General features: G+C 37.8%; 1 protein-coding gene across 50 annotated transcripts in view; it reads right to left on the bottom strand.

Moving 5' to 3' along the window:
* Window positions 1-8,123: 8,123 nt before the first annotated feature.
* Window positions 8,124-25,385, bottom strand: part of RIMS2 (regulating synaptic membrane exocytosis 2) — a 580,920-nt gene continuing 563,658 nt past the window's right edge. For all 50 annotated transcript variants that reach the window (XM_049093308.1, XM_049093313.1, XM_049093310.1 and 47 more), the window contains 5 exons: window positions 17,618-17,759; window positions 13,767-13,879; window positions 13,138-13,239; window positions 11,431-11,570; window positions 8,124-11,005 (listed from right to left, as the gene is read on the bottom strand). In XM_049093308.1, the coding sequence (XP_048949265.1) occupies window positions 10,787-11,005; window positions 11,431-11,570; window positions 13,138-13,239; window positions 13,767-13,879; window positions 17,618-17,759 (716 nt within the window). In that variant the 3' untranslated portion in view covers window positions 8,124-10,786. The remainder of the gene's footprint in view (window positions 11,006-11,430; window positions 11,571-13,137; window positions 13,240-13,766; window positions 13,880-17,617; window positions 17,760-25,385) is intronic.

Genomic DNA, 25,385 nt, shown 5'->3' with positions numbered 1-25,385 from the left:
CCATTATTTTGGGTTGCAGAGACAATTCTAATTCTGTTGTTTTAATGTTGGAAGATGTTGGAGTTCTAAACCAGCCAGAGTAGCGACATCTACCGAATACTTTACACTTTCAGTTGTGACTTCAGAAAGACCATGCCTTAGGAACAAGCGCCATGCTCTAAGACTAACTAAGCTCAAAATGGAAGTAGACCTGCCCTAATGAAGAATCGACAGAAACCAAAGAATCCACCAGTAACTTAATAGTAACTTAAATATAAAGAGAAACACACCAAGGTAAAATGTAGTCAAATTGCTAAAAACCAAATGTGAAGAGAAAAATCTTAAAAGCAGTCATATTTTTAAAAAAGAAGTTACAAAAAGGGAAAAGAAAGCATGAATTATGACCGAATTTTCATCATAAAGAATGGAGACCAGACAAGAATGAGATGACAACGTTGAAATTCTGCAACAGGAGGAAAGAAACTCAACACAAAGTTTTTATCCTCAGGACACGTGGGTGGCTCAGCAGTTGAGTGTTTGCCTTCAGCTCAGGGCATGATCCTGGAGTCCTGGAATCGAGTCCCACATCAGGCTCCCTGCATGGGGCCTGCTTTTCCCTCTACCTGTGTCTCTGCCTCTCTCTCTCTCTGTCTCTCATGAATAAATAAACAAAATCTAAAAAAACAAAACCAAAAAAAATTTTTATCCAGTGAAAATATACTTCAAAAATTCAGGTGAAATAATGCTATTTTCAAAACAACAAAAGCTTAGAGAATTTGTTGACAGAGGACTTATGTTATGAAAAATGCTAAGGGAAATCCTCCAAGCTAAAAAGGAATAACACTAGGTAGAAAGTTGAATCTACAACAGAATGAGAAAACCAGAAATAGTAAATATTATTGAAAAATATAAAAGAATATCTTTTTCCTACTCTTAATTTGTTTGAAAGACAAGTGATTATTTAAAACAAAACTAATACATTGCATTGTGGTGTTTTCTTAGTTAGATAGACAAATAATAACAATAGCAAAAAGCATAGGCAAGGTAAATAGAATTTTGCTGTTATAAGGTTCTTTTATTTTATGCAAACTAGTAAAATATTAACTCAAAGTGGACAGTAATAGGTTAAGAATTCATCTGTTACCTCTCTAGAAACAGTCATAAAAAATCGATGCAGAGCAAATAAAGGAATTAAAATAAAATATTAAAAAAATACACTAATCCAAAAGACAGGCAAAGAAAAGATAAAAGCAGATAGGATAACTTGGAGCAATAAATGCCAAGATGGCACACTTAAACCCAACCATATCAATAGTGGGACTAAATGTAAATGAATTAAACATTCCAAGAAAAAGGAAAAAACTACCAAAATAAATTACAAAGCAAAAGCCAACCATAAACTGCCCCAAAGGAAACAGAGATACAATTTAAATAACCCAGCATGGGCAGGTTAAGAGTAGAAACATGGAAGCAGCAAGCGTAATAAGCGTTTCAACACAAAGTAAAATTCTAGACAAGCAGTATTACTGATGATAAAAGAGTACTGCATAATAATAAATAATCTAATTCATCAGGAAGACAACAATCATATATGTTATGCAATTAATAACAGAGGTTCAGAATACATAAGGGAAAAAAAAACTAAAAGAATTAAAGGGGAAAATTGACTCATCCAAACACAGCTGCAAATTTTACTATACCTCTCTCTCGTAACTGATGGAGATATTGAAGATTTTAGAAACAATATCAACTAACTCGACCTAATTAATGTTTATAGAATGTGAACAGCAGACCCAACCATTGCAGAAAGCACATTCTTTTCAAGTGCACTGGGAATGTTTACCAAGAAAAGCAATATGCTGGATAATAAAATATGTCCCCACAGAGATCAAAAGATCAAAATTTTGCAGTTTATTGTCTGGCCAAATTAGAATTAAGTTAGAAATCAATAACAAGATACCTCTAGGTATCTTTTCTAAAACTCCCAAAATATTTGGAATTAGAAGTGCACTATGGATGCAAATAGCAATCACAAAGTATGATAAAACAAAATCTTAAAAAAACAAAACCAAAAAGTTTTTATCCAGTGAAAATATACTTCAAAAATTCAGGTGAAATAATGCTATTTTCAAAACAACAAAAGCTTAGGGAATTTGTTGACAGGGGACTTGTGTTATGAAAAATGCTAAGGGAAATCCTCTAAGCTAAAAAGGAATAGCACTACCTGAATGACAGCGAAAATGCTAGTCAGTCATTGAGCGCTGCAGGTATAGCAGTATGAATAAGGGTACATATAAGGATATTAGAAAAGAAGAAAGGTTTAAAGTCAATGATCCAAGTTTCTACCTTAAGAAACTAGAAAAAGAACAAATCAAACCTGAGATAAGTAGAAGGTAAAAAATAATAAAAAGCAGAAATAGATAACAAATAATGTAGAAATACAAGAATGTCAAAAATTGGTTATGTTGAAAAGAGTAATGAAATTGATAAATTCCTAGCAAGTCTGATCAAGAAAAAGAACATTACCAATAGCAAGAGTAAGAGATAGGCCATTATTTTAAATTCTACAGAAATTTAAAGGATGATAAAAAATATTATAAATATGTTTATAATGATAAAATTTGGCAACTTACATGAAGTCAACAAATTGTTGGAAATCATAGCCAAAACTGAAAGATACTCCAGTAGCTTTTCATTAAACAAGTTTAGTATGTAGCCAAATTTTCCCACAAAGAAAATTCCAGGCTTAGCTGATTTCACTGATGAATTCTGACAAATATTTATGAAAGAAATAATACCATTTTAACACAAATTTATTCAGAAGATAGAGGAAGAAACACTTGCCAACTAGTTTTTTCATGAGGCCATCATAGCCCGGATAACAGCCTGACAGACATTACAAAGAAAGAAAATTAAAGACTAATATCTGAATGCAGATGCAAGAATCCTTAACAAAATATTAAGTCGAATCCAGTAATGTATAAAGAAGATAGTACCTCAGGAGCAAGTTGGGTTTCTTTCCAAATTTTTAAAAGGCTTACCATTGGAAAAATCAATGTAATTCATATAGTAACAAGGTATGGGTGAAAATCCATATAAACATCTCAATAGAAGGAGAAAAAGCATTTAACAAATGTTAACAGTCCTTTCTGACAAAAACTCTCAGTAAATTGAGAATTAAAGATAACTTTCTCAATATGATAGAGCATCTACAAAAATTGTACAGCTAACATAACATTTAACAGTCAAATATTGAATCTTTGCCCTCTAAGCCTGGAAGTCTTGGGCAGAACTTCCTGGAAAGCATTCAAGCTATATCTCCACCTGATTGATGCCCTTTGCTATTCCTTCTTCCTCTTTCTTCTCTCCTAGGGGCTGTCAATGTGATGGCTGGAGCTACAGCTGCCATCTTCTAACCAGGAAGTAACCTTGAAGAAAAACCAAGCTACTTTCACTGTAGACTCTCTTAGTTATGCTGAACACAGTTCCTGGTTAATAATAGCAGTAAGTTTGGTTCAGTACTTATTATATATATACTAGGTTATATGGTCATTTATTTTTGTCATTTCACCCCCACCCCCTCCACAACCCTTTGAAATGGTCATTATGTGCCTCTGTGGCAGATGAGTAAGCTGAAACAGAGTGAGTCAACAAACAGAAAAGCTCACTTCCTTCAGGCACCTTCCTAAAAAAAAAGTTAATCAATTCTTCCTCTTGTGTTTCTGCCCAGCATATATCTTATCTAGCAACAGACATATTTTAGATATAAAAGCATACACTCTGGTCATATTCAGGGGGGGCCCTTCTGGGGTCTGGAATGATGTTTGGATGACATTACTAGTGCTTGAACAGAATTAAAAAATATATATTTTTAAAAATTTAAAAATTTATAATTTAAAAAATAATAATTTAAAAAATACAAAGGCTCTCCTGTCTTGCAGTATATTCTTCAGAGTTTTCATTATTAAGAAGACCAGCTATACAGTGGATACAGTGGAGACAAGAGCAAGTGGCAATCAGAACAGTGTGAACACTGAGATACCAAGACCTGAAAAATTCGTGCAATCTGCAGTCTCTCACCAGGACTGCTGCTTGCTGGTGCCTCTGCCCTCACGTTCCTTGGACCTCTGGGCCCCACTTTGCTTCATGTCCTGAGAACCTGCCTCACAAGCGCACAATGCTGGGTTTGAATCCTGCTGATACACTGCCCAGCCCAGCAGATAAGAGAAAAGCATCTGGCTGGGCAGACAGTGTCCTGCTACTTCCATACTAAAGGAAGAGAAAGGAAAGACGTACGGTAGCAACTGCCAAGTATTCACACTGCTGCTTCTTGTGTTCTAGCAGGAAGACCTTTTTGTCGCCATGCTGCTGGGGTCCTGCTCTCCATGCGTGTGGTTTGTGTCCCTCAAACTTAACTCCAGCCCCATACTGTGGCTCTCTCTTCCCTGAGCATCCTCTTAAAAGCCATGACCTTTCTCCTTCAAGGCACTCTCAACTCTCCAAGAAGACCCTAGATATAATTCTATCATCAAAAGAAGCCTCTAAATGTTTATTTCTGTTTCCATTTTGTCTCTGGTGCTCCTTGGCATTCACCCACTCACCTGCCTCGCTCCAGCTAAGGGTAAGGAAATAGACCACATTCTAGACAAGGAAAACAGACTAAATCTCGTTAAGAGCTAAGTTGTTTGGGGACCTTTTCTCTCTCGGCTCCCCCTTTCCCAGACTCTTTCCTTCTCTATCTTCCCACCCCTCATTTCTCTTTACTACGATGAACAATGAGTGATAGGCTTTGAGGTTCAGCTTTGAGTGAAGAGTCACAGTATTGATACCTGAGACCTGAAATGTGTTTCATTATGACAATAGAAAAGATGTAAGCCAAAAAAGAGGGGCGCCTGGATGGCTCAGTCAGTTAAGTATCTGCATTTGGCTCAGGTCAAGATCCCCGGGTCCTGGGATTGAGCCCTGCTTTGGGCTCCTTGCTCAGGGGGGAGCCTGCTTCTCCCTCTGCATGCTACTCCCTCTGCTTGTGCTCTGTCAAATAAATAAAATCTTAAAAAAAAAAAAAAAGAAAGAAAGAAAAGATGTACCCATTGGTATCTAGAGATCAAGGACTCATCTATTTGGAAGAGAAATGATTCCTGGATATTTGAAGAGCCTGTCTCCTAGATCATTTTAAGACTTGAGACTCTGTTATACTCTATTACTTCTTCTGAGAAAGGCTGAAGAACTAGATTTTTGATTTTTGTGAGTTTGGGATTATTTTTAAGTCTTTGGGCACCAAGTTTGTACCTAAAGGTTGACTAGAGAGTCAACTTTGAGGACTCAGCACTTGTCAGAACTCAGAATATTCAGGATGAGTCAACCCCTCATCCTGTTCCCCTTGCCACCAAAGCATTGGGTTTTTTTCTGTTTTTGTTTTTGTTTTTTGTCTGTCAACACACAAAGTTCTTGGCTATAATAAGTCAAGAATGGAGATCCCTGGGTAGTTCAGTGGTTTAGTGCCTGCCTTCAGCCCAGCGGGTGATCCTGGAGTCCCGAGATCGAGTTCCGCATTGGGCTCCCTCCATGGAGCCTGCATCTCTCTCTCTCTCTCATGAATAAATAAAATCTTTTAAACAATAAGTCAAGAATGAGCTAGGTAACACATACTTTTTCTCACAATTTCTAAAATTTCCCCAGCAAGAAACTGAAATTTGTTAAGAAAGGCTCAGGATTGTCTAACACGGTTTCTTGCTGTCATGCTGTTCATCACTCCCAGATAGGGCCCAAGTCATTAAGGTCAGGGTTTGGGTATCCCATCATATCACCAGGGCCCCGTGTAGTCTGTAGAGGTGCTTATTGTCTTTGGGTGGACACCCAAAAAGTCTGTTGTCCCCAGCAGCTCACCAGCTGGACCTATGACAAGAGGAGAGCCCAGGCTCTGGGTTATTTCTTGCCTAGAAAACAATCAGAGAAGGTGCACGATAAGGAACTCAGCGATCTGCCTATGAGGATTCTGAGGTCACTCTGCTCCCATGTCATGTTATCTTCCAGGAGCTGGGACTTCCTCTCCCATCACTGACTTTCCAAGACAGAGAGCCAGCCCATGTGCAATGAACTCTCCCAGGGTATTTTCAAGGTCCTATCTCTTGGCTGACTGCCTGGCACTGTCTGCCCAGCTGCTCCCTTCTGAGGAGGCCCTGAGCTGCCTTGCTGAGATTTCTTGCTGGGCTTTCTCTTATGCAGCCCTGACAGTAGATGGCTGAACCTCCTGGGGGCATGTTCTTCTCCAGGGAAGAGAAGACCTGGTCTGCAGGGAGTTCAGCAGGGCTACCTCCCAATCCAGCTTGGCCCCAAATGACCAGAGAAAATTATTTGTCTCTTCAGGAGGACTGCTTGTACCTTCGATAAGACAGACCAGCAAAGAATGAAATGGTATTTTTAAGACGTTCTAATCAATTATTTATGCGCGTAATAATTAGCACTTACTTTATACCACTCAAGGTGCTGTGTGTTCTGTATACATTATTTTATTTAATCCCCATGGCAACCCAACGAACTGAATAGTTTTACTATTCCCATTTTGCAGTTTTGAGTAGTGAGACTCAGAGAATAGAAATGACATTGTCAAGGCTGAACAGTAAGTGGCAGAGCCAGGAACCAGCTGATAGTGTATATAATTTAAAAGAAAAACCCAAACCAGTTTGTGTTGTAGAAGTTAGTCACTTATACTCTTGGGAGTAAGTCGGTACAGGTAGACAGCTTTGGTGGCTTTCTGACCATTCCTCTGTCAGCCCCTACAAGAGTGACCACCAGGGTCTTTACTGCTGCAGGTGGTGCCTCGATTCTGGAGTTCCTGGGAAAGTGAGGGTGTTGGCGTCAACAGCAGCCACGCTGGTAGGGTTTGGTCAGGAACCAGAAGGAAGAGAGTCCTTATGGGGAGCTGCAGGGAAGGACTAGTGTGGATGGTTTCTGAGAAAGTAGAAGGGCTTTTCGGGAGAGGGCATATAAGAAAGGCAAGGGGTAGAGTGTCTGTGTAGCTCAGTGGTTGTGCATCTGCCTTTGGCTCAGGCCTTGATCCCGGGGTCCTGGGATCGAGTCCCACATCTTCTCGGGAGCCTGCTTCTCCCTCTGTCTGTCTCTGCCTTTCTCTCTGTGTCTCTCATGAATAAATTTTAAAAAATCTTTTAAAAAAAGGCAAAGGGATTGTTATAATAGGAGTGTGTGAACAGCAAAGAGATAGCTCATCAGAGTAGGAAGTGTATACTGAATAATGAAAAATAATCTGAGACAGGCACGGACTGAGCAGAAACGAAATCCTTGGAAATAGAATGGTGAATTCCAAGGATGGAGAGAGGACCTATTCGGATTTCTAATCATTAAGCTCACTTTTAAATTAAGAGCCAGGGAAGGCTTCTATCAGAACTCTGCTGGGGGGTTTTCTTCCAGTTTGAGGAACCGCCGGAGAAGGCTATGGAGAAACTCACACCCAGAGCCGCAGGATAGAGGCCAATCTCTGGGCAGGTTGGTATACACCGTGTCACCTTGGTGTCTCCCCAGCTGAAAACGCACCCCCCACCCACCACAGAGCTCAACTGACACAGCAGCGTAAAGCCCACGGTCACTCTCATCACCTTCACCCTGTGTGTGATTCTCTACAGTTCTGCCATCTGTGGGGGTGACACTGACTCAGAACCCTCACTCAGTTTCCTTCCAGACTCTGGGAGCCGTTGAGTCATTGAACCAGAAAGCATCTCAATCCTGCCCCGGCCCCACAGAATAGTCACCTTTTTTAAAATCAGCAACTTTCAATGATGTGAGCGGAGATCCTGTGGCACTTTGAAAACTCACTCTTTAAGGATGCCCTGGAGGCTCAGTGGTTGAGCCTCTGCCTTTGGCTCAGTTTGGGATTGAGTCCCGCATCAGGCTCCCGGTGGGGAGCCTGCTTCTCTGCCTGTGTCTCTCCCTCTCTCTCTGTGTCTCTCATGAATAAATAAATACAATCTTTAAAAAAAAATGCTCTTTGCTAAGACCAGCAGTCTGTTTCTCTCATGGAGAAGAAAAAAAAAGATGATTTCATGGTTTTGAAATGACACGTGAGTCCAGGGAAAGCTGCAGAGAGCTTGGGAGTGGGAAAGAAGTCAGAGAAAGCCGTGCATACAACGTCTGTAAAGAAAATGTTTTATTTAAAGTGTTAAATACCATCACCAGAATGAATTTGATTTACATTAGTTGGTGTTCATTACAGGACTAATCTGCCCCTTTTTTTTTTCCAACTGGAATTCCCTTTACTTTGAAAACATACTATGTACAGGGCAGCAATGGTCACTGGAATAGTTCTATTTACACGACTAAACCACAAGTCGAGGTGCAGACATGTGAAAATTAAAAAAAATACACCAACTTTTAAATAAATACTGCATAATGATAAGTATGTACAAATATTCCATACAGTCATGTCCTTCTTATTAAAATTAGAAATAATTTATATAGGAATATGCACAAAAGATTATGTGACTGCATCTTAGTATCAGGAAAATGGTAAACCTTTATTCTAAGGGAGAGTATAGACACTATAGGTCTATTAAATCAATTGCTGCTGGTACACAAGTGTCTAAATTATTTCTGTAAAGTATTATTCGTTCTTTTAACAACTTTACCTGGGTCCATCGTAGATCTCAGAATGTCAAGACACAGTCTCGGTGTATTTCATATTGCACCACATAAAGAGAAGGCATTTTTAGTGATACTCATTTTAACTTTTGCACCATATCAAGCATGATAGTTTTTAATGGTCAGCATGGAATTTAAAAAGGAAAAAAAAAAAAGAAGAAAGCAATTTTTGTGCATGGCCTTAAATGGTATGTATGTGAATTTCAAAAGTTATTGCAAGAAATGAAAATCAACCTGTAAGAATGTGTTATCAAAATGCACATAAAGAAACAGAAAGAATGGGTGGTTTATTACATTAACCAGTGACTTTTCTTCTCAACAGGGGAACTTAAGAGAAACTTGACCTTGCAGCACCACCCAATGGTAATAACTGTCTGTAAAACCAAAGGCAGGGGTCCGACTTTCGACTTTTGGGGATTTGTGGTGTAGACTTTTGGTGATGGCATCAAAGAACTATTAATAGGCAGATTGACTTTCTTTGAGTCACCTAAAAATTGGAGCTTTAAAATTATTTGTTGCATATTTATGTTTACTATATTTCTTTAGAAATATAATTTTGTGAAAAATTGTATTTTACTACAGAAAAATGAATTAATAAACAGCCTTGTGTTTCAGGCTCCAAATTTTTAGCAGTGTTCTTCTATTCACATAGTAAATGGAAATTGGCTAAAGAAATTGCTTTAATTAATTAAAAAACAAAACCTAAGACCTTCTAGAAATAATACTTTAACCCCTGTATGAATAATGCTGGTGCTAAAAACAAATTTATTAGACATTACAATGGCCACGTGATTTTAGGGCTTTCCAGTAAACTGAACTTGGAAGGTGAAAACAAAAGTACCATGCACTGTACAATAAATTGCAAAAGTTCAAATATCTTCTTTATCAAATACATGCTGACTTACTTTAAGGTACTCCCAAGACATGTTGCAAAATCCTTTTCAACATGCTTGAAATAAAGAAAGCTCTTAGTTTTTTTTTTTTCCCTTGAGAAATTCATAAATTCAGAAGCATCTACAGCTCTGAATCAAACATGGGGTGTAAGGAGTATCAGGTCAAAAACTTGTAATCTTTTAGTATAATGTTCACTCTGGTAGGGAGAAAGAAAAGATTAAAAGAGAAAAGAGGAAAAGTGAGATGAGAAGAGGAAGAAAGATGTGAACGATTTGCACATATTTAACTTCATAAGATTTGTATATTTAATATGGAAATAAATCGAATATAGTATGCTTATTTGTCACATAAAGAGAATTTTAAGTGTCTTCTAGAAAGTATTCTCATTTGTAATGTCTGCCAAAACACAGACTATGATTAAAGAATAAACATGGTGTGTCTTTGTACCACCCTGTTGCATTCTCTCCCCTTTTTAAAACCATGCAATAGTGAAATTTATTTTTAAAAATAATATAAATTGTTGAAAATGGCTGATTTTTATTCTTTTTTTTTTGCAAGTTGCAGCCCCAAAAAAATAATTTAAGTATTCAGCTAATCTGTGTCCATGCAAAAAAAGTTTCTTTAATTTCATTCAGTACAGTGTAGCCACAGAATTTTGTTTTTCAGAGTCCAACACATCATGGCATTAGTGAATGGCGTGCCTGCTGGACCTCTGAAGTCTGCCACTGTTCACGCTGGACTGGCTGCTCCTGGTCACTGTCCAGAGGAGGGCTGACGTCTGTCCCGGACCACTTCTTTGGTCTCTTGCTTTTCACCTGATGCTTCCTAGGACTTCACTCCTTGACTTGTAACATGGCTTAATGACTGTATAGCTCTATTTTCTGTGGCATAACAGGGCTTGGGGGTCAGAGAAATGAGGAAAAAGGAACGATAAAAATATAAAGGTGCCATTGAAAAGGGCTTTTGTTGCATGAAACTGACTGATTCTTTGAGATTAATCCATGGCTTCAGATTGGACCAAAACTCAAGTGTTACTGAACTCCAAACCTGATAGTTCTTCATAACTCTGCTCTTTCACCTGAGGGCCATCTTTAGGGCACAATGTGTGCAACTTCCTCTGAGAACACAGGATCGCTTTGTATCCCTAGAAACAGGCTCAGAAGACACAACATTAAGCATGCAGTGTTACCAGGGTTTGCGACCTGTGGAATTTTTTTTTTTTTTTGTAACGCTGGTTGCTATGACAACAGTTTTACAGCTGCTATGAACGAGAGTAAGAAGGTCCAGTTGAACTTTCCAGAGAGGATTGGGACGCTCTTCTTGTCAGAGGGGCCAAGGTTGGATCTACTAGGGAGGAAGGGGGAAAAAGTTTGAACCATCCAATCACCATATTGGATAGCTCCAGTTCATCTAAAAGTATCTGGGCCACTCCCATAAAGGATTTGTGATCCATGCGGCCATAATCTCCCCAGACAATGATCTGTTGGCAAAATCAAAAGGAGAATAACATCAGTATAGTTATGTACATGGAAACTTGTAAACGAAAATACATTCAGTTAATGCGCTATCATCAAATATCAAGTTAAATAGTTGTATTTTAATTGTGGTATGGTTGTCTTTAACAACTGGAATCCAAAAGTGTACACGCATCCAAGTGTACTGGAATGTTAAGATCCTAAGCAGTCCAGGGAGACTGGAGTTTGTGTATGATGGGGGTTTGCAAGTCTATAGTTCACTGGAAAGGAAACAACAGTGTCTATGACTTGATAGCACTGGCCACTGCTTTGACCTTTCCCAAGAATTTCAGCTGTAAGCAATGAAGAGAATGCAGTAAGACATGTGGGTACAAGGTTTGAGTCCAAGAAAATACCTTCTTATGTAGAGGAATAACCATCCAATAAATACCTGTAAAACTTTTCCTTGGGGACTTTCTTCGAAAGATAAAAGCTGTTGGTAAAGGGGTTCCAGCGTTTTTCTTGCCACCTTTGTTTTCTTTTTGGCTATGCAGACTCCATTATCCAATAGATACACCTTTACATATGGTGCTTGGGAAAGAACAGACAGAGGGGAGGGTTAAGTGACGAGCCATGATTATGGAATACCCAACTCGCAGGTGACCTCTGCAACAGCTTAGTTTTAGGCTGACAAAGCTAGCAATCAGAAGTCACTGGTCTTTCCACATGATGTCAAAATCATTAGAAAAATAATAGGTAATTATCAGCTATTTGGATACTTTAGGCAATATTAACTCAGAGGCTCCTCTGACTTGATTACTATTTCACCATCACATGGTTATATATATAGATTTAAACACTGCATGAAATAAGGTAAAATGCTTCCAGTCCCTAACAATATTCAAGAAAGAGATCTTACTCAGTCTTCCATTTGTCAGTACTTAAATATAAGTAAACATCCTTGAAATCATATCATTTCATAAATAATTTATAAACATAAATATTTATTATATTTTTATAAACATAAATATTTATTATATTTATTTTATATATTTATTTTCATAAATAAATTATAAACAATATGATATAATTCTATAATATAGAAATACTTAGGTATTATAATTATATAATATAAATAATGTTTACCCATAGAAATACTTAGGTAATATAATTATATAATATAAATAATGTAGCATAAACTTTTATAAATAAAAATCATTTATTACTCAAAAGTGTTTATTGATGGTGGCATGGGTACAAGGCAAGGGTGCGGTTTGATGTAATATATTCACATAAGCTGGGAAGAGGCAACTAATTATGAATTCCATGGCTTGAAAGAGATCTGACTGTTCACAAAAGCATGTTCTTGCCTGTGCAAATTATGATATTCTTTATAGCACGGTGGGTTAACTAGCTCCACGACCTTTGTAAACACAATTGACCTTAATCACCCTGCAAGGTTGTACACATTATAATTTACAATTTCTGCAAGGACAGGGAAGTTATGAAATTCAAAATTACAATTCAGTCAGTGAAAGTGCCGAGGTGAGAACCTGAATTTCAGAATCCTCACAAATTGTTCTACATATCAGAGCTCATGTTCTAGACATCTCTGCATACTGTATCTGGAGTCTGTGTCCTTTTCCATGGCTCCAGGCACCTTAGATTATGACATTTCAGTATGAAATGTGTGACATCACAATAAACATTGATAATGGTGCCTCTCTTTCTTTGTACACTACAGGAAGTAGAAGTTAGTATAATTAGAATGTCCTGTATCCAAAGGTTATGCTGCTTTGGCAACCCATATCTATTTTTATTCTAATGCAGAACTTTAATAATTCCCAAGAAGAACTCTGAAGCTCCAGATAAAGAAGAACACAAAATACCAGCTAAGAAGAAAAAAGAATTTTTATGTACATGTTTATTTTGCAATGGTTTCTATTAGCTACGGACTTATTTAAAAACTTAAATTATCACTCAACCCTCACTGAATGCTTGCTTAGGATAAACGCACAAACTACTACAGATGACAGACTCATTCATTTAGTATCCTTAATTATCTAAAAACAAAGTTTTCTGCATCTCATCAAAACACAAAATCTCTGCATTGAAAAGTGTGGGTTACAAATAATAGCAGTATCTCTTCTGTTATTACCTGGCAGTGTCTTGGAACCTGGTTTTACAACAAGGCCACGAGCCCGAATGATTTCCACCTCCAACTGTCCCTTTTTGTCCATCATTCCTACCTGAATGTCACCTAATGATGTGTGAGGAGGAAACAGACAGGGCTTAGTGAACAAATGCAGTAAGAAACATGTTTGTGCCAAAGGTGTTGGTTTTATATCATTTCATCATTTCCCATATATTTCCTACATTCAAATTTATTTATTTATTTATTCTTTTAAAAAGATTTATTTATTTATTTGAGAGAACAAGGCAGAGAGACTGAGCAGAAGGAGAAGGAGACAAGCAGACTCTGAGCTGAGTGCAGAGCCTGATGCAGGGCCTTAACCTGGGACCCTGAGATTATGACCTGAGCCGAAATCAAGAGTCAGAGCCACCCAGGCACCCCTACATTCAAATATGTTTAAAATTTATCAGTGACATCTTACTTTAAAAAGCATATAAATTAAATTGGAAAAAATCAACTAAAATTTTTTTATTGGTAAAATAAAAATACTTATTCTTGCTGACAATACCGTTAAAGATCCTATGACACTAGAGAATGTAATTTTCAATAATCTAAAAGAGGAAATAATGAAACCACATGACAGAAATTCTTACCCATTGCAGGTGTAGCCAGAGTCTGACGCCCCACGAGCTGGGCAGGGCCAAGGCCATCCAGGAAATCGCTGAATTGGCTATCAGAGGCCAGGCGGACACCAGGGAAAATCAGACTAAAAGCAAAATAACACATGGTTTGATTAAACCCTCAACCCTCTTACTTTCAAGCATCTTGGGTTTCCCTCTTGCTCCCATCCTGTAGCAGGAGCAGTTGCCACCACGATTTTGCCCTGTCTTTTTTTTTTTTTTTTTTTTTTTAAGATTTTATTTATTTATTCATTAAGGACACACACAGAGAGAGGCAGAGACACAGGCAGAGGGAGAAGCAGGCTCCCTGCAGGGAGCCCGACGTGGGACTGTATCCCAGGCCTCCAGGATCATGCCCCGGGCCGAAGGCGGCGCTAAACCGCTCAGCCACCCGGGCTGCCTGATTTTGCCCTTTCTATCAATTGGATCCCAGCACCTCACTTTACTTCCCATGACTCTTCCTTTCTTATTCTCTAGCAGCCTATGTATGTCACCAGAAGCACCTGTCACACCATATCACAGGCTGCTGTGTATGTATCTTTCTTCTCCTTGTCTGGAGGGCATGGGCTGTGATTTTTATCGTTAGCACTCAGTACCTACTGAGTGCCTACGCCACGACAGGCATTATCGGATTTAATTCTTTTAGCTGTACTAGGAGATAGATTCTATTATCTAACTTGTTTTATAGACGAAGAAACTCTTCTAGATCATTCCCATCAGTACACAAACTGTTATTCTTCTACTCAAAAAAAAAACTTCTACCTTAAAAAAAATCTTTTCTAATTCCCACCCCACTTCTTTACTCAAAGTTCTGAGTTCACTCTATGTGCCATCTTCAATTTCTTTTTTCTTGTTCCCCTTGAAACTCTATATAGTTTTTCCTTCCTCTCTTGCTTGCTTGATTTTTCTCCACTCTACCAAAGTTTCTCTGACCACGGTTACATAACGGCCACATGGTAAACCCAACTGTGAATACTCAGCACTTGTTTGATTTAACATATCAATATCAGCTGACATAATCGAGCCTTCCCTCCTCCTTGTCCACTGTGCTTCCCAGACCCTCTGGTTCCAATTTTCCTCTTTGGCCACTCTACCCCAGTCTCCATCACTGTTTCTACCACTGAATATTGGGAGCTTGATGCTTTGACTTCCTATTTTTTCTGCATACCTCAATCTCCTTGGTAATCTCATGCAGTTTCATGGTTTTAAGTCCTATTTATGCTGATATGGCCTAGATTGACATCTCCAGTTTGGATCACAGACCTGTATTCGATCTGCTCTGTCAACATATCTGTTTGGATGTCTGATAACTGACATTTAACCTGTCTCAAACTGACTCCCAACCTCAAAACAAACAAAAATCCAAACTCTGTTCCTTTTAGGCGATTCTCATCTTAAATGCAACTTCATTTTTCCAATTGTCCAACCTTGAGGTAGTCTTTCTTCTTTGTTATGGACTGAACCTTGTCCCCCCACCAATGCATATGTTGAAGCCTTAACCCCTAGTATGACTGTACGTGGAGATAGGGCCTTTAAAGAAGTAATTACAGTTAAATGAGGTCATAAGGGTGGGGCCCTAATCTATTGTGGCTGGTATCCTTCTAAGTAGAACAAAAGACATCAGGCATATGCATGCACAGAAGAAATACCATGCGAGCACACAGCAAGGAGGAGGCCATCTGAAAGCCAAGGAAAGAGGTCTTGGGAGAAACCAAACCCATAACACCTTGCTATTGAATTTCTAGCCTCCAGAGCTATGAGAAAATAAACTTCTGTTGTTTAAGCTACCCAATCTTTGGTATTTTGTGAGGGCAGCCCTAGCAAACGAATACACCCCTGTTCTCTCACTACTCATCAGATGAATCAATAAATCTTATTGGCTCTACTGTCAAAATGCATCCAGAATCTGACCTTGCTAATCCTATCACTGTGGTCTGAGCATATTACTGAACAGCCCTTTGAATGATCCCTCTGTGGCCAAATTTACTTTCCACCCTCACAGCAATCAGGACTTAACATTCAAGTCAGATAATAGCAGGACCCCACGCAAACCCTCCACTGGTTTCTCAACCCTCTCAGAGTAAAAGCAAAGTCCTCATAATGATACAAAGATGGCACAAGCTGTCCACCCCTGCCCCCATCTTAATTACTATGCCTGCCCTTGGTCCACAGTGCTTCAGCTTGGAATATCCTTCTTTCGAATGTCCACATTCTTCAAATCTTTGCTCAAATATGTTGCTTTCCCTGTCTACTCTACATAAAACTTACCTTTACCCTCTCTCAGCTCTCTCCCTTTCTTTTTCTTTCTCTTTACACTTATACTACCTAATCTACACTATATTTTATGATTTTTCCTTATATATATACATATGAACAACTTTTCTTGTTTATTATCCATCTTATCTATTAGACTGTAAATTTGTTGAGGGTAGGGTTTTGTTTTCTGGTTTTTGTTTTTGCTTTGTTTGCTAATCTATCTCCAGCATCTAGAACCATGCCTGGAATATTGTAAGCTCTTAATAAATACTTGTTAAGAAAAATAATTAAAATGAAACTCAGAAAAATTAAATAACTTGCCTAAGTTTCTACAGCTCCATAAAAGAGATAAAAACTTAAGCCTATGTGATTTTAAAGCCTATAGTCTTAACCACTAATTGATTTTGGCCTTCTTGTATGACTTATATCCCCAACTCAGCCCAGTGCCTAGAACACTGTAAGGCGTAGAAATATTTGTTGAATGAATGTACGAGTATTTATCCCATTTTTCTTATAAGACATAAACATCTGAGGTGCTGGGGGCCACAATCTGGACATTTTTGTATCCCTCACAGTATCTAACACAGTGCTCTGCAATGATGAAAGCTCAGTGCACATTCATTTTTCAACTGCTTCTCCATCTCTTTTAAGACTTCCTTAATTAACATCAAATCCATTTCTCCTCCCAATCTTAATTTCCAAATATAGTTAATCCCAATATTTTAATGTTTCTGTTAGCATCCCATACAACCTTAGTGAAAAAAGTATGGAAACCATATATATCTCCTGTGTTTATATAATCGCACTGGACAAATGTTCCCAATGGCACATCATCAATACTCTGCCTCCTGTCTGTGAATTAGCTAGATGCATGCTGTCTAAATGTCTGATGCTTCCATCATGATGACAGAGTGAGGTCAGTAAACCCCATTTTCCTCTATTAACGTCCTTTATGCACCCATCTATGGATCTGTAGTTGCTGATTATTGTCAATTTGTTGATGACAGGGCTACACAGTGTTGAAAAATGCTTTAAAAATATTTATTTAAATATTTAAAGAAAAGCTAGAAGCTAACTACATAAAGGAAAGTCTCACGAAGTTACTTAGTGATATTACATCTATGTGAACTGCTTGTTACTTCATGGAACTAAGTATGTATCAAGTATTCTATAATTTTTAGTAATAACTCTTAAGAGCAAAGATTTTAAAAATTAGCATTATTCCTGTGGTGTAGCTCAGGGTGTTATTCTTTCTGTGCTTCTATATATTTCAAGCCAGAGCAAACTTTAATGTGCATGTATTTTGACAGTCACTGTTTAGCGCCTTGCTATTATTAAAGCAAAATATCCCCAAACCTATATTTCCCTTGATATAAAAAGCCAGATGTCACATTTCTCAGTGGTAGGTAAGCAAAAGTTCTCTTCACAGCAAATCAGCCAGTGGAAATGAAAATGGCGCTCTCAAGAGTGTGAGTTAACTTCTAGGTAAGCATAGAGAAAGAGAGAGAGAGAGAGAGATGGTCCTTGTGCGCATGGAAGCGACGCATATCATGGCTGGCCTCACTCACTTTCCTTCTGAGCTATAGCTGTTCATGCTGCCATCAGTCGATTCTCGGCTTGCCTGTCGAGTCATCCAGTTCCTCATTTCCACGGCCAGGCCTGTTTCCGTGCTTCGCTGGACAGTGCTCCGTAGCTTTTTACCACCTGCTTCTGCACAGACAGAAAAACAAGAAGCATGATAGTTTTGTCATCACCATCTGGTAACGAGAAATACTCCGCCAAAGTGGTGAAGGTCCTTAGATGGAAAGAATTGCATAAATACAAAGTGCTCTTGTTAAGGAGACAAAGAGGAAAGGTATTTCAATGTCTTGTTGAGTGGGATGAAAAAACTCTAAAAACATCTTCAAGAGGCACAAATACTGTTGTTTCATTCCCATTTAAAGCAGTGTTCGAGTTGGTCATAAAAGAAACAAAAAGGCTCTCAAGGAAAGCAAAATAAACTTTGTTTTCATTGTAATATTTAAATACAACGTTAATTTATGCCTGCCTATTTCTTTTTCCTTTCTTTTGATCATAGTGAAATGATTAAGCCTTGTCTTTATTTCCAAAGAACAGGTGATGCATCAATGTCAGTTCTAACCTTAGCTCTCACACAAAAACCTGATTTTGTAAGGTAACTGATATTAGAAGGCAAAGAAAGCTGTACAAAGGAGATAAAGTGTCAGATAATAGTTTCACAACTGTGGGTAACTTTCAGAGAAACTCTCAAAGGGTAGGCAAAAACCTAGCAATGCCATGTGAAAAGAGTTTTCTAATTTGGGATCCTGGGTAGTCATGTCCTTAAGGACCTTTGAATAGCTTGAAATATGAGATTTACTTATAGAAGCCAATTAGAAGACCAAATAGGAAACTGAGTCAGAAATCACATATGTGATGTAGGGTAAGAAGTATGAGTGATTTGGAGGGGTCAGGGAGGAAGGAGTTTCACAGAAGGAGTGGGGTTTTAGCTGGGCTTGCGAAATGGGTACACTGGGACCTAAGAGGCAAGAAGGAAGGGTTTTGGGCCAAGGGGAGTGCCTGGACAGAAGCATGAAGGGAGGAAGAACCATGTGCAGTTGAGGGATGATGCAAACAACCAGATGAAGAGTCATGATGGGGGCTCGTCAGACAACAGCCTGAGCCCAGAACACAAAGGGCCTTGCATGTTGGAATGTGGAGTGGAGAGGCTACTAAGGCTGGAGTCACTGTATGACAGTCCGAACTATTTGTCTTAATTTACTTCTTGTCAGTCCTCAATATTTATCTACACTGATCATGCATATCATTAGCTTTTTGGGGTATGGTAGGCTCTTTTAATGCCTGGTATTAATAATTTAATTTCATATCGATAAACATTTGCTGATATTGACCATGACTTCTTGAAATTCATCTTGCCATACCTCTTCTAATATTTGCTCACCATCTTGGAACACTGCTTTAAATTTCATCTATTCTTTACTTCCAATCTTGATGTACACCAAAATGCTCTAGGAAGTTTCTATCAAAGATAAGTTATGATTGATCTACACCTTAGTTCCATAATCTAAGGCTGATATTTTAGGAAATTGATGGTAAACATGTTGTACTGATATGAACTATAAGACAATCAAAAGCATCCCTTATTGATGAGGGAAGGCTATTCTTTGCAGAGAAATATTAGTTTAAATACATTTAATAAATGTAAAAGAAATGATAAAAATGTAAAATGACCAATTTTCAATCTCCAAAGGAATAAATGATTCAGATAAGGCACATCAGTAGATGGTAACAGCATTAGATGAAATGTTATTCATAGGAGCCCCCCAAAAATCATTCCACAATTTAGTTCTACTTATTAAAGGTAAGCATGTACTTTACCACTGGGACAGCAACTAGCTATCACCATCTTTTTTTTTTTTTTTTTTTTGCTATCACCATCTTAATCAAACTTAATAGCTCTAATAGTGGGGCAATCATAGGTACCTCCATACAGTACCTCCTATCAAGTTAGTCCAGACAAAAATATACAATCTGTTTCTAATTAGGCCTTTGGAACCCACTTGTTTTCTAAAACACAGAGGACAGAGTAAAAGATAAGTGACACAATAAAAAAAAAAATCAGACAAACACAGAACACAGTTTTGTTCAAGAGAATTGGCTTAGTCTCTTCAAAAAGTCTCTTCAAAAAAAAAAAAAAGTCTCTTCAAAAAGTATCATGAAGACAAGCAAATATGCTAACAAGGTAGGGGAATTGGTCCAGATCTTAAAATATCATAGAGATGTAACCATTAAATGCTATGAGTATACTTTGGTTTCCTTTTGGGAAAAAACAAAACAAGAAACCCTAAAAGCAAAACACTCTAAAAGCAATTTTAGGACAAATAAGGAAAATCTGAACATGGACTGCGTATTAGGCAGGATAAGAAAATTATTAATTTTCCTAGGTAGATAATGGCATGTATTATAAAAAATTTCCTTATCATTAGAAATACATGCTGAAATATTTAGAGCTGAAATGTTATATTGTCTGCAACTTACTTTCAAATAGTAGAGAAGAAAATATACATATACACAAAAAAAGAGAAAATGTTTTTAGAAAAAGAATGGGGATGAAGAAGAGACCCTTGGTACTCAGAAATTTAATATTCATGATTATTTGACAGTGATATCCAGATGGTCACATTCATTCTGTTCAGATGTGAACTGGAATCATGGAAGTTGCCAGGCTGTTGTGCAGGAGCCCAGCCAAGGGCTAGTCCCGGCCTCTCCATGTGGCTGTACTGTTCTCTTCCCATGAAGGATGCCCATGTGAAAAATCACCTCCAAGTGAGCCGAATCACTGCAGGGGAGCTGGAAAATGTGGACTGAGGAATATATACAGGAAACACATGACTTTCAAAGGAAACGAGATTTCTAAAGGTGTCAGGACATAGATCCTTCTTATTTCACAGTGTGACTCCACCCCAGCACGAATGACTTGAAAACCTGCTATTACAGTGTGATGAGAACCAGTTACCATTTGTCCAAGAATAACAACAACACTGCATTCATTTCAGAACTCTAACAATCCTCATTTTTACAAACACAGCATACACAAGGCCCAGCAGCTTACAGAGAAAGTGACACAACAGAAGTTTATACACAGTTTTCTGATTCCAAATTCACCACTAATTGCGGATTTGTTGTCAAATACAACCAATGGGTAGCCAGTGCAGCTACCTCTGTAACTGCAGATGGAAGGCCCCATGAGGAGCCACTGGTGGGGTGGAAAGAGCAGGGCACAGTGAAGGGGTCAGGCCGTCGTGTCAGACTGCTTCTCTTTGAATCCCCACTTAACCATATACAAGCTGGGTGACACTGAACCAGTTACTTAGCTTCTCTGTGACTCCATTTTCTCCAAATGACATGGCAAAGACAGTAGTGCCTACCTCATAGAATTTTTGTGATAAGAAAAATAATATACTTGAAGTGCTTAGGATAGTGCCTGATTCAGAAAAAATATTCAAATGGTACTGTCCTTACTATTACTACCAGGTAGGGAATCAGAAAACATATTCCAGGCCAATCTGCACCACTGACCACCTGACTCTGTGGCCCACTCTGAGTCATACCTCGAGTCTCTGGCTCTTCATTTATGAAAAAGGCAGGGGATAGGGGTGGTGGTGACAGATGATCTCTGCTGTAAAGTTACAAAGTCTATGAGTTTGTGTCATTAGTGTATGATCATGATTAATGGCATACATGGAGAGAAAGCTACTCATTGTCATCAGATGGAATCAGAAAACTGTAAGCAATATGCTGCGTTGCGTGTTTATGATAGGTTTTTATGTCTTTTAAATGTACGTCTTTTTAATTTTTTTAAAATTTTTATTTACTTATTCTTTTTTTGTATATATTTTTTATTGGAGTTTGATATGCCAACATATGCATAACACCCAGTGTTCATCCTGTCAAGTGCCCCCCTCAGTGCCTGTCACCCAGTCTAATATGCACGTAGACTTATTTAAAAGTAAATGTATTTTTCAGTACTACAAATCCTTTGCATGACATTCACTATAAAAGTAATTTAGTCTAAATATAATCAAATGCAGTGACTCACATTTAATGCTCCAAATGCTCTATCATGTCACCCAACTTAGAAACTGAATCTGGTTAACAGTGGACGTAGATGTCTGCATTAGATTAGTGTAGCAGGTGGAATTCTAAGATGGCCCCATGATTTTGTTTCTTAACCTGGCAAAAGGGATTTGGCAAATGTAATTAAGGTTACTAATCAGTTGACCTAAAAATAGGGAGATTATCTGAATGGGCCTAACATACCCACATGAGTCTTTTAAAAGCAGAGTGCTTTCTCTGGCTAATTCTAAGAGTCAGTGAGGGAGATCTGAGAGCCATGAGGGATTCAGAGTACCTTTGGTGGCTGGAGATTGTGGAGACACATGGAAAGGACCTGCAAGCAGCCTCTAGCTGCTGAGAGGCAGCAAACACACAGGGACCTCAGGCCCCCAAATGCAAGCAACTAGATTCTACCAACAACTTGAATGTCTCTGGTAGCAGTTTTTGCCCAGAACCTCCAGACAAGAACTCAGGCCAGCCAATACCTGATTTCAGCCATGTGATACCCTCAGGAGAAAACTCAGCCATGCTCTGCCCTCCCAGACATGTGGCATCCAGAACCATGACCTAATAAATGAGTGCTGTTTTATGCTGCTGAAGTTGTGAAAACTGTTAAGCAGCAGTAGATAATTTTTTAGATACATTTTCTTTTAAATGGCAAGATCTGGGATGCCTGGGTGGCTCAGCGGTTGAGCATCTGCCTTTGGCTCAGGACTTGATCCCGGGGTTCTGCGATGGAGTCCCACATCAGGCTCTCTGCATGAAGCCTGCTTCTCCCTGTGCCTGTGTCTCTGCCATTCTCTCTCTGTGTGTGTCTCTCTCATGAATAAATAAATAAATAAATGGCAAGATCTATGAAAATAACCTATTGTGACCATAGGAGTGGCCCAACTGGAATTATTCATAAGGACTCAACAGCCATGATAAAAAATACATATATATTTTTAAAAAGGTATATATATATGTGTGTGTGTGTGTATACAGGCATACACATGCCACATACATATACATGTAAAATATATGTGTCTGTGTGAGTATGTAGAGATGTTTAAAAATACTCAGGTAGCAAACTGTAAAACTAAGGGCCAGGTTATGTTGTTATAGAGCCCTTCCAACCACTGTGGTGTTAGGTATTTTCAACTATAGTGTATTTGGAAAAGGCACCTGCAGGTTAAAATCAAGTTCCTGAATTGCCAAACATCACAGGCAGAAAGTAAAGTCCAGGAGGTGTTTTTGTTATTCTGCTCTGCTTAGTCTGATGACTCATTTACTTGGCACCCACCGTATTCAAAGAAAGCCACTCAATTAAATAAACAACCAAATCATTGGTTTCCCCTAATAATACCTGAAAATCCTTTGAAAGACTCCACAATAATCAAAAAGTCCTCTCTGCTACCAATCTGGAAACTTACCTAAACCCTGAAATGAGGCTCAAAATGAAATGTCAAACTAATGTCATGTCAACTTTCCAAATCTTGTATCCACAGAACCCATTCCTACTTTTGCTCTCACTTGAGCAGCCTCATGTCTTATGTGCAGGCAGACTTACTGACAGGTCAGGATTTTCCTGACATGAATGTGGGAAACGATTTATGGTAATAGGTTTAAGACAGGTTGGTAGATTTTGGAGACTGACTAAATTTTTAGCTTTGGTCACCATTTATGTGTTTTGAGTTAGTAAGGCACTCATTTTGTATTTTTAAAAAAATTACCATTTTCCAGAGTGAGTATAATTTAAAGACGTCATTTGCATTACATTTAAAGAATTTAAAAATGCATTAAAAATGAGAAGTTTGAAAATTACTGATTTGTAGAATTTCTGAAGCTACCTGTAGGGATCCAACGTGCCCTTGTGGTTTATGTACTCCCTTATTGTAGCAATGAGAAAGTTGAGGTCCAGAGTGGCTAGCTCCCCTTCAGTAGATTTTCAAATTGAACTTTAATTCACCTAACCCCTCTAATTCCTCAAACTTGCAGGTATAAGAAATGCTTTCAGCCCTTTTTCCCATCTCTGTGGTGGCCACTGTGGACATAACTTCCCATTGCGGATTATGTATCAAGACATCAAGGATGTTGATTCATTTATGTTTGGTCCTGCAAGACCTCAATATCGGGATACTCATGAATAGATTGCTATAACTGCATATAAAAGCTTGTGTACTTATGTTTGTCAGGGCTTCTTACTATAATAACTGTAACTGAAGCCTCTGAAAGTCGGGACAAAATAGGGGCAAGTATCTGATAATTTCTTCTGAGTTAAACCAGGATCTGCATTAACAAAAAAATAAAATAGAAATAAGTAGAAATTAGCAGTTGATTTCCAAAAATGTTTCAGGGCTTAACCCAAATCCATTTGTTCCAACACCTTTGTCATAACTATTACGAAAGTTATGTACTTAATAGCTAGAATACTATGAACTATAAGCAGAAGTCACAAAATCATTCACACTGGGTCTGTTTGAATATATTCACTTTTCCCTGCACCTCTTAAGTTAGGTGTGGTGATGTGAACTTGCTCCACCAATGAAATATGGACAAAACTGGCCCATGTAACTTCAGGGCAGAAGCTTCAACCATGGAAGCATGAGTCACCTTGTCCTCCTTCCTTTATGTGGAAGCAGTTAGCAACAGGCACCTCCATCAGCCTGGGTCCCTGAGTACATGCACAAGTATGACCTTTCAGGGGACATGCAGAAGGAGTCAGACAAGAATTCTTTGAGTTAAGCCACTAATAATTTTGAGTCATTTGTTATCACAGCATATCCTAACCTATTCTGGCAGATACACATACAGTAGCTCTAAAACAGTTTTCCATTCTCTTGTAACTAATGGGTTCTAAATTTTTGTAATTTCTTCCTTTTTCCAACCACATTGAAATATTGGCCACTTTGAATACAGTTGTTAATAAAAACTCTGCATTTGATATTTTATTTTAAACCTGCTTTCATTGTTTTTTGTTATGTCAGTATGCTAAAAGAAATTTTAATCATTGTTCTTAAACTTCAGATTCATGTTTTAAAAATATTAAAATTAGTTTAATAAACCTTTAATTTTAGAATAGCTTTAAACTTACAAGAAAATTGTTAAAAATTTTACAGAAATTATATTACAGAAAATTCCAGTATACTCCACACCTAATTTTCCCTATTATTAACATCTTACATGGCTATGGCATATTTGTCATAGTTAATGAACTAATATTGATACATAACTATTGACTAAAATCTATGCTTTATTTAGATTTCCTTGGTTTTTAATCTGACTTTTTTTCTGATCCATGATGTCACATTACCTTTTATCATCATCACATCTCTTTAGACTCTATTTGGAGACAGATTTTTATTGTCCCTAATTCTTGGCATTCTCTTACATTTATAACTCCTTTTAGTCTGCTCTTTGTATGTGCAGTATTATAATTTACCATACTATAAACATACTCATTAATGAAACCACTTATTTTCATTAAAAAAATATATATAAGTTGAAAATACTCATCTATATATAAAAATAGAAAATATGCATGTCATAAATAATTAATACTGAATATATGAAAATAAATTATCAATACTAAATTCTGTACGGTATAATGTAAAAGGACAGAATTAATAGACATATTTTTAAGCAGTTTATTAAAATAAGCTCAATTATGTTTCAGATAAAAACTAAATTAAAATCACTTTTTCCAAGGTAATGATTCAGGCA

The sequence above is a fragment of the Canis lupus genome, chromosome 13 (assembly GCF_003254725.2).
Source record: "Canis lupus dingo isolate Sandy chromosome 13, ASM325472v2, whole genome shotgun sequence".
Lineage (NCBI taxonomy): Eukaryota > Metazoa > Chordata > Mammalia > Carnivora > Canidae > Canis > Canis lupus.
Note: the sequence above shows the minus strand (reverse complement) of the source record. Positions and strands in the feature narration are given on the sequence as shown.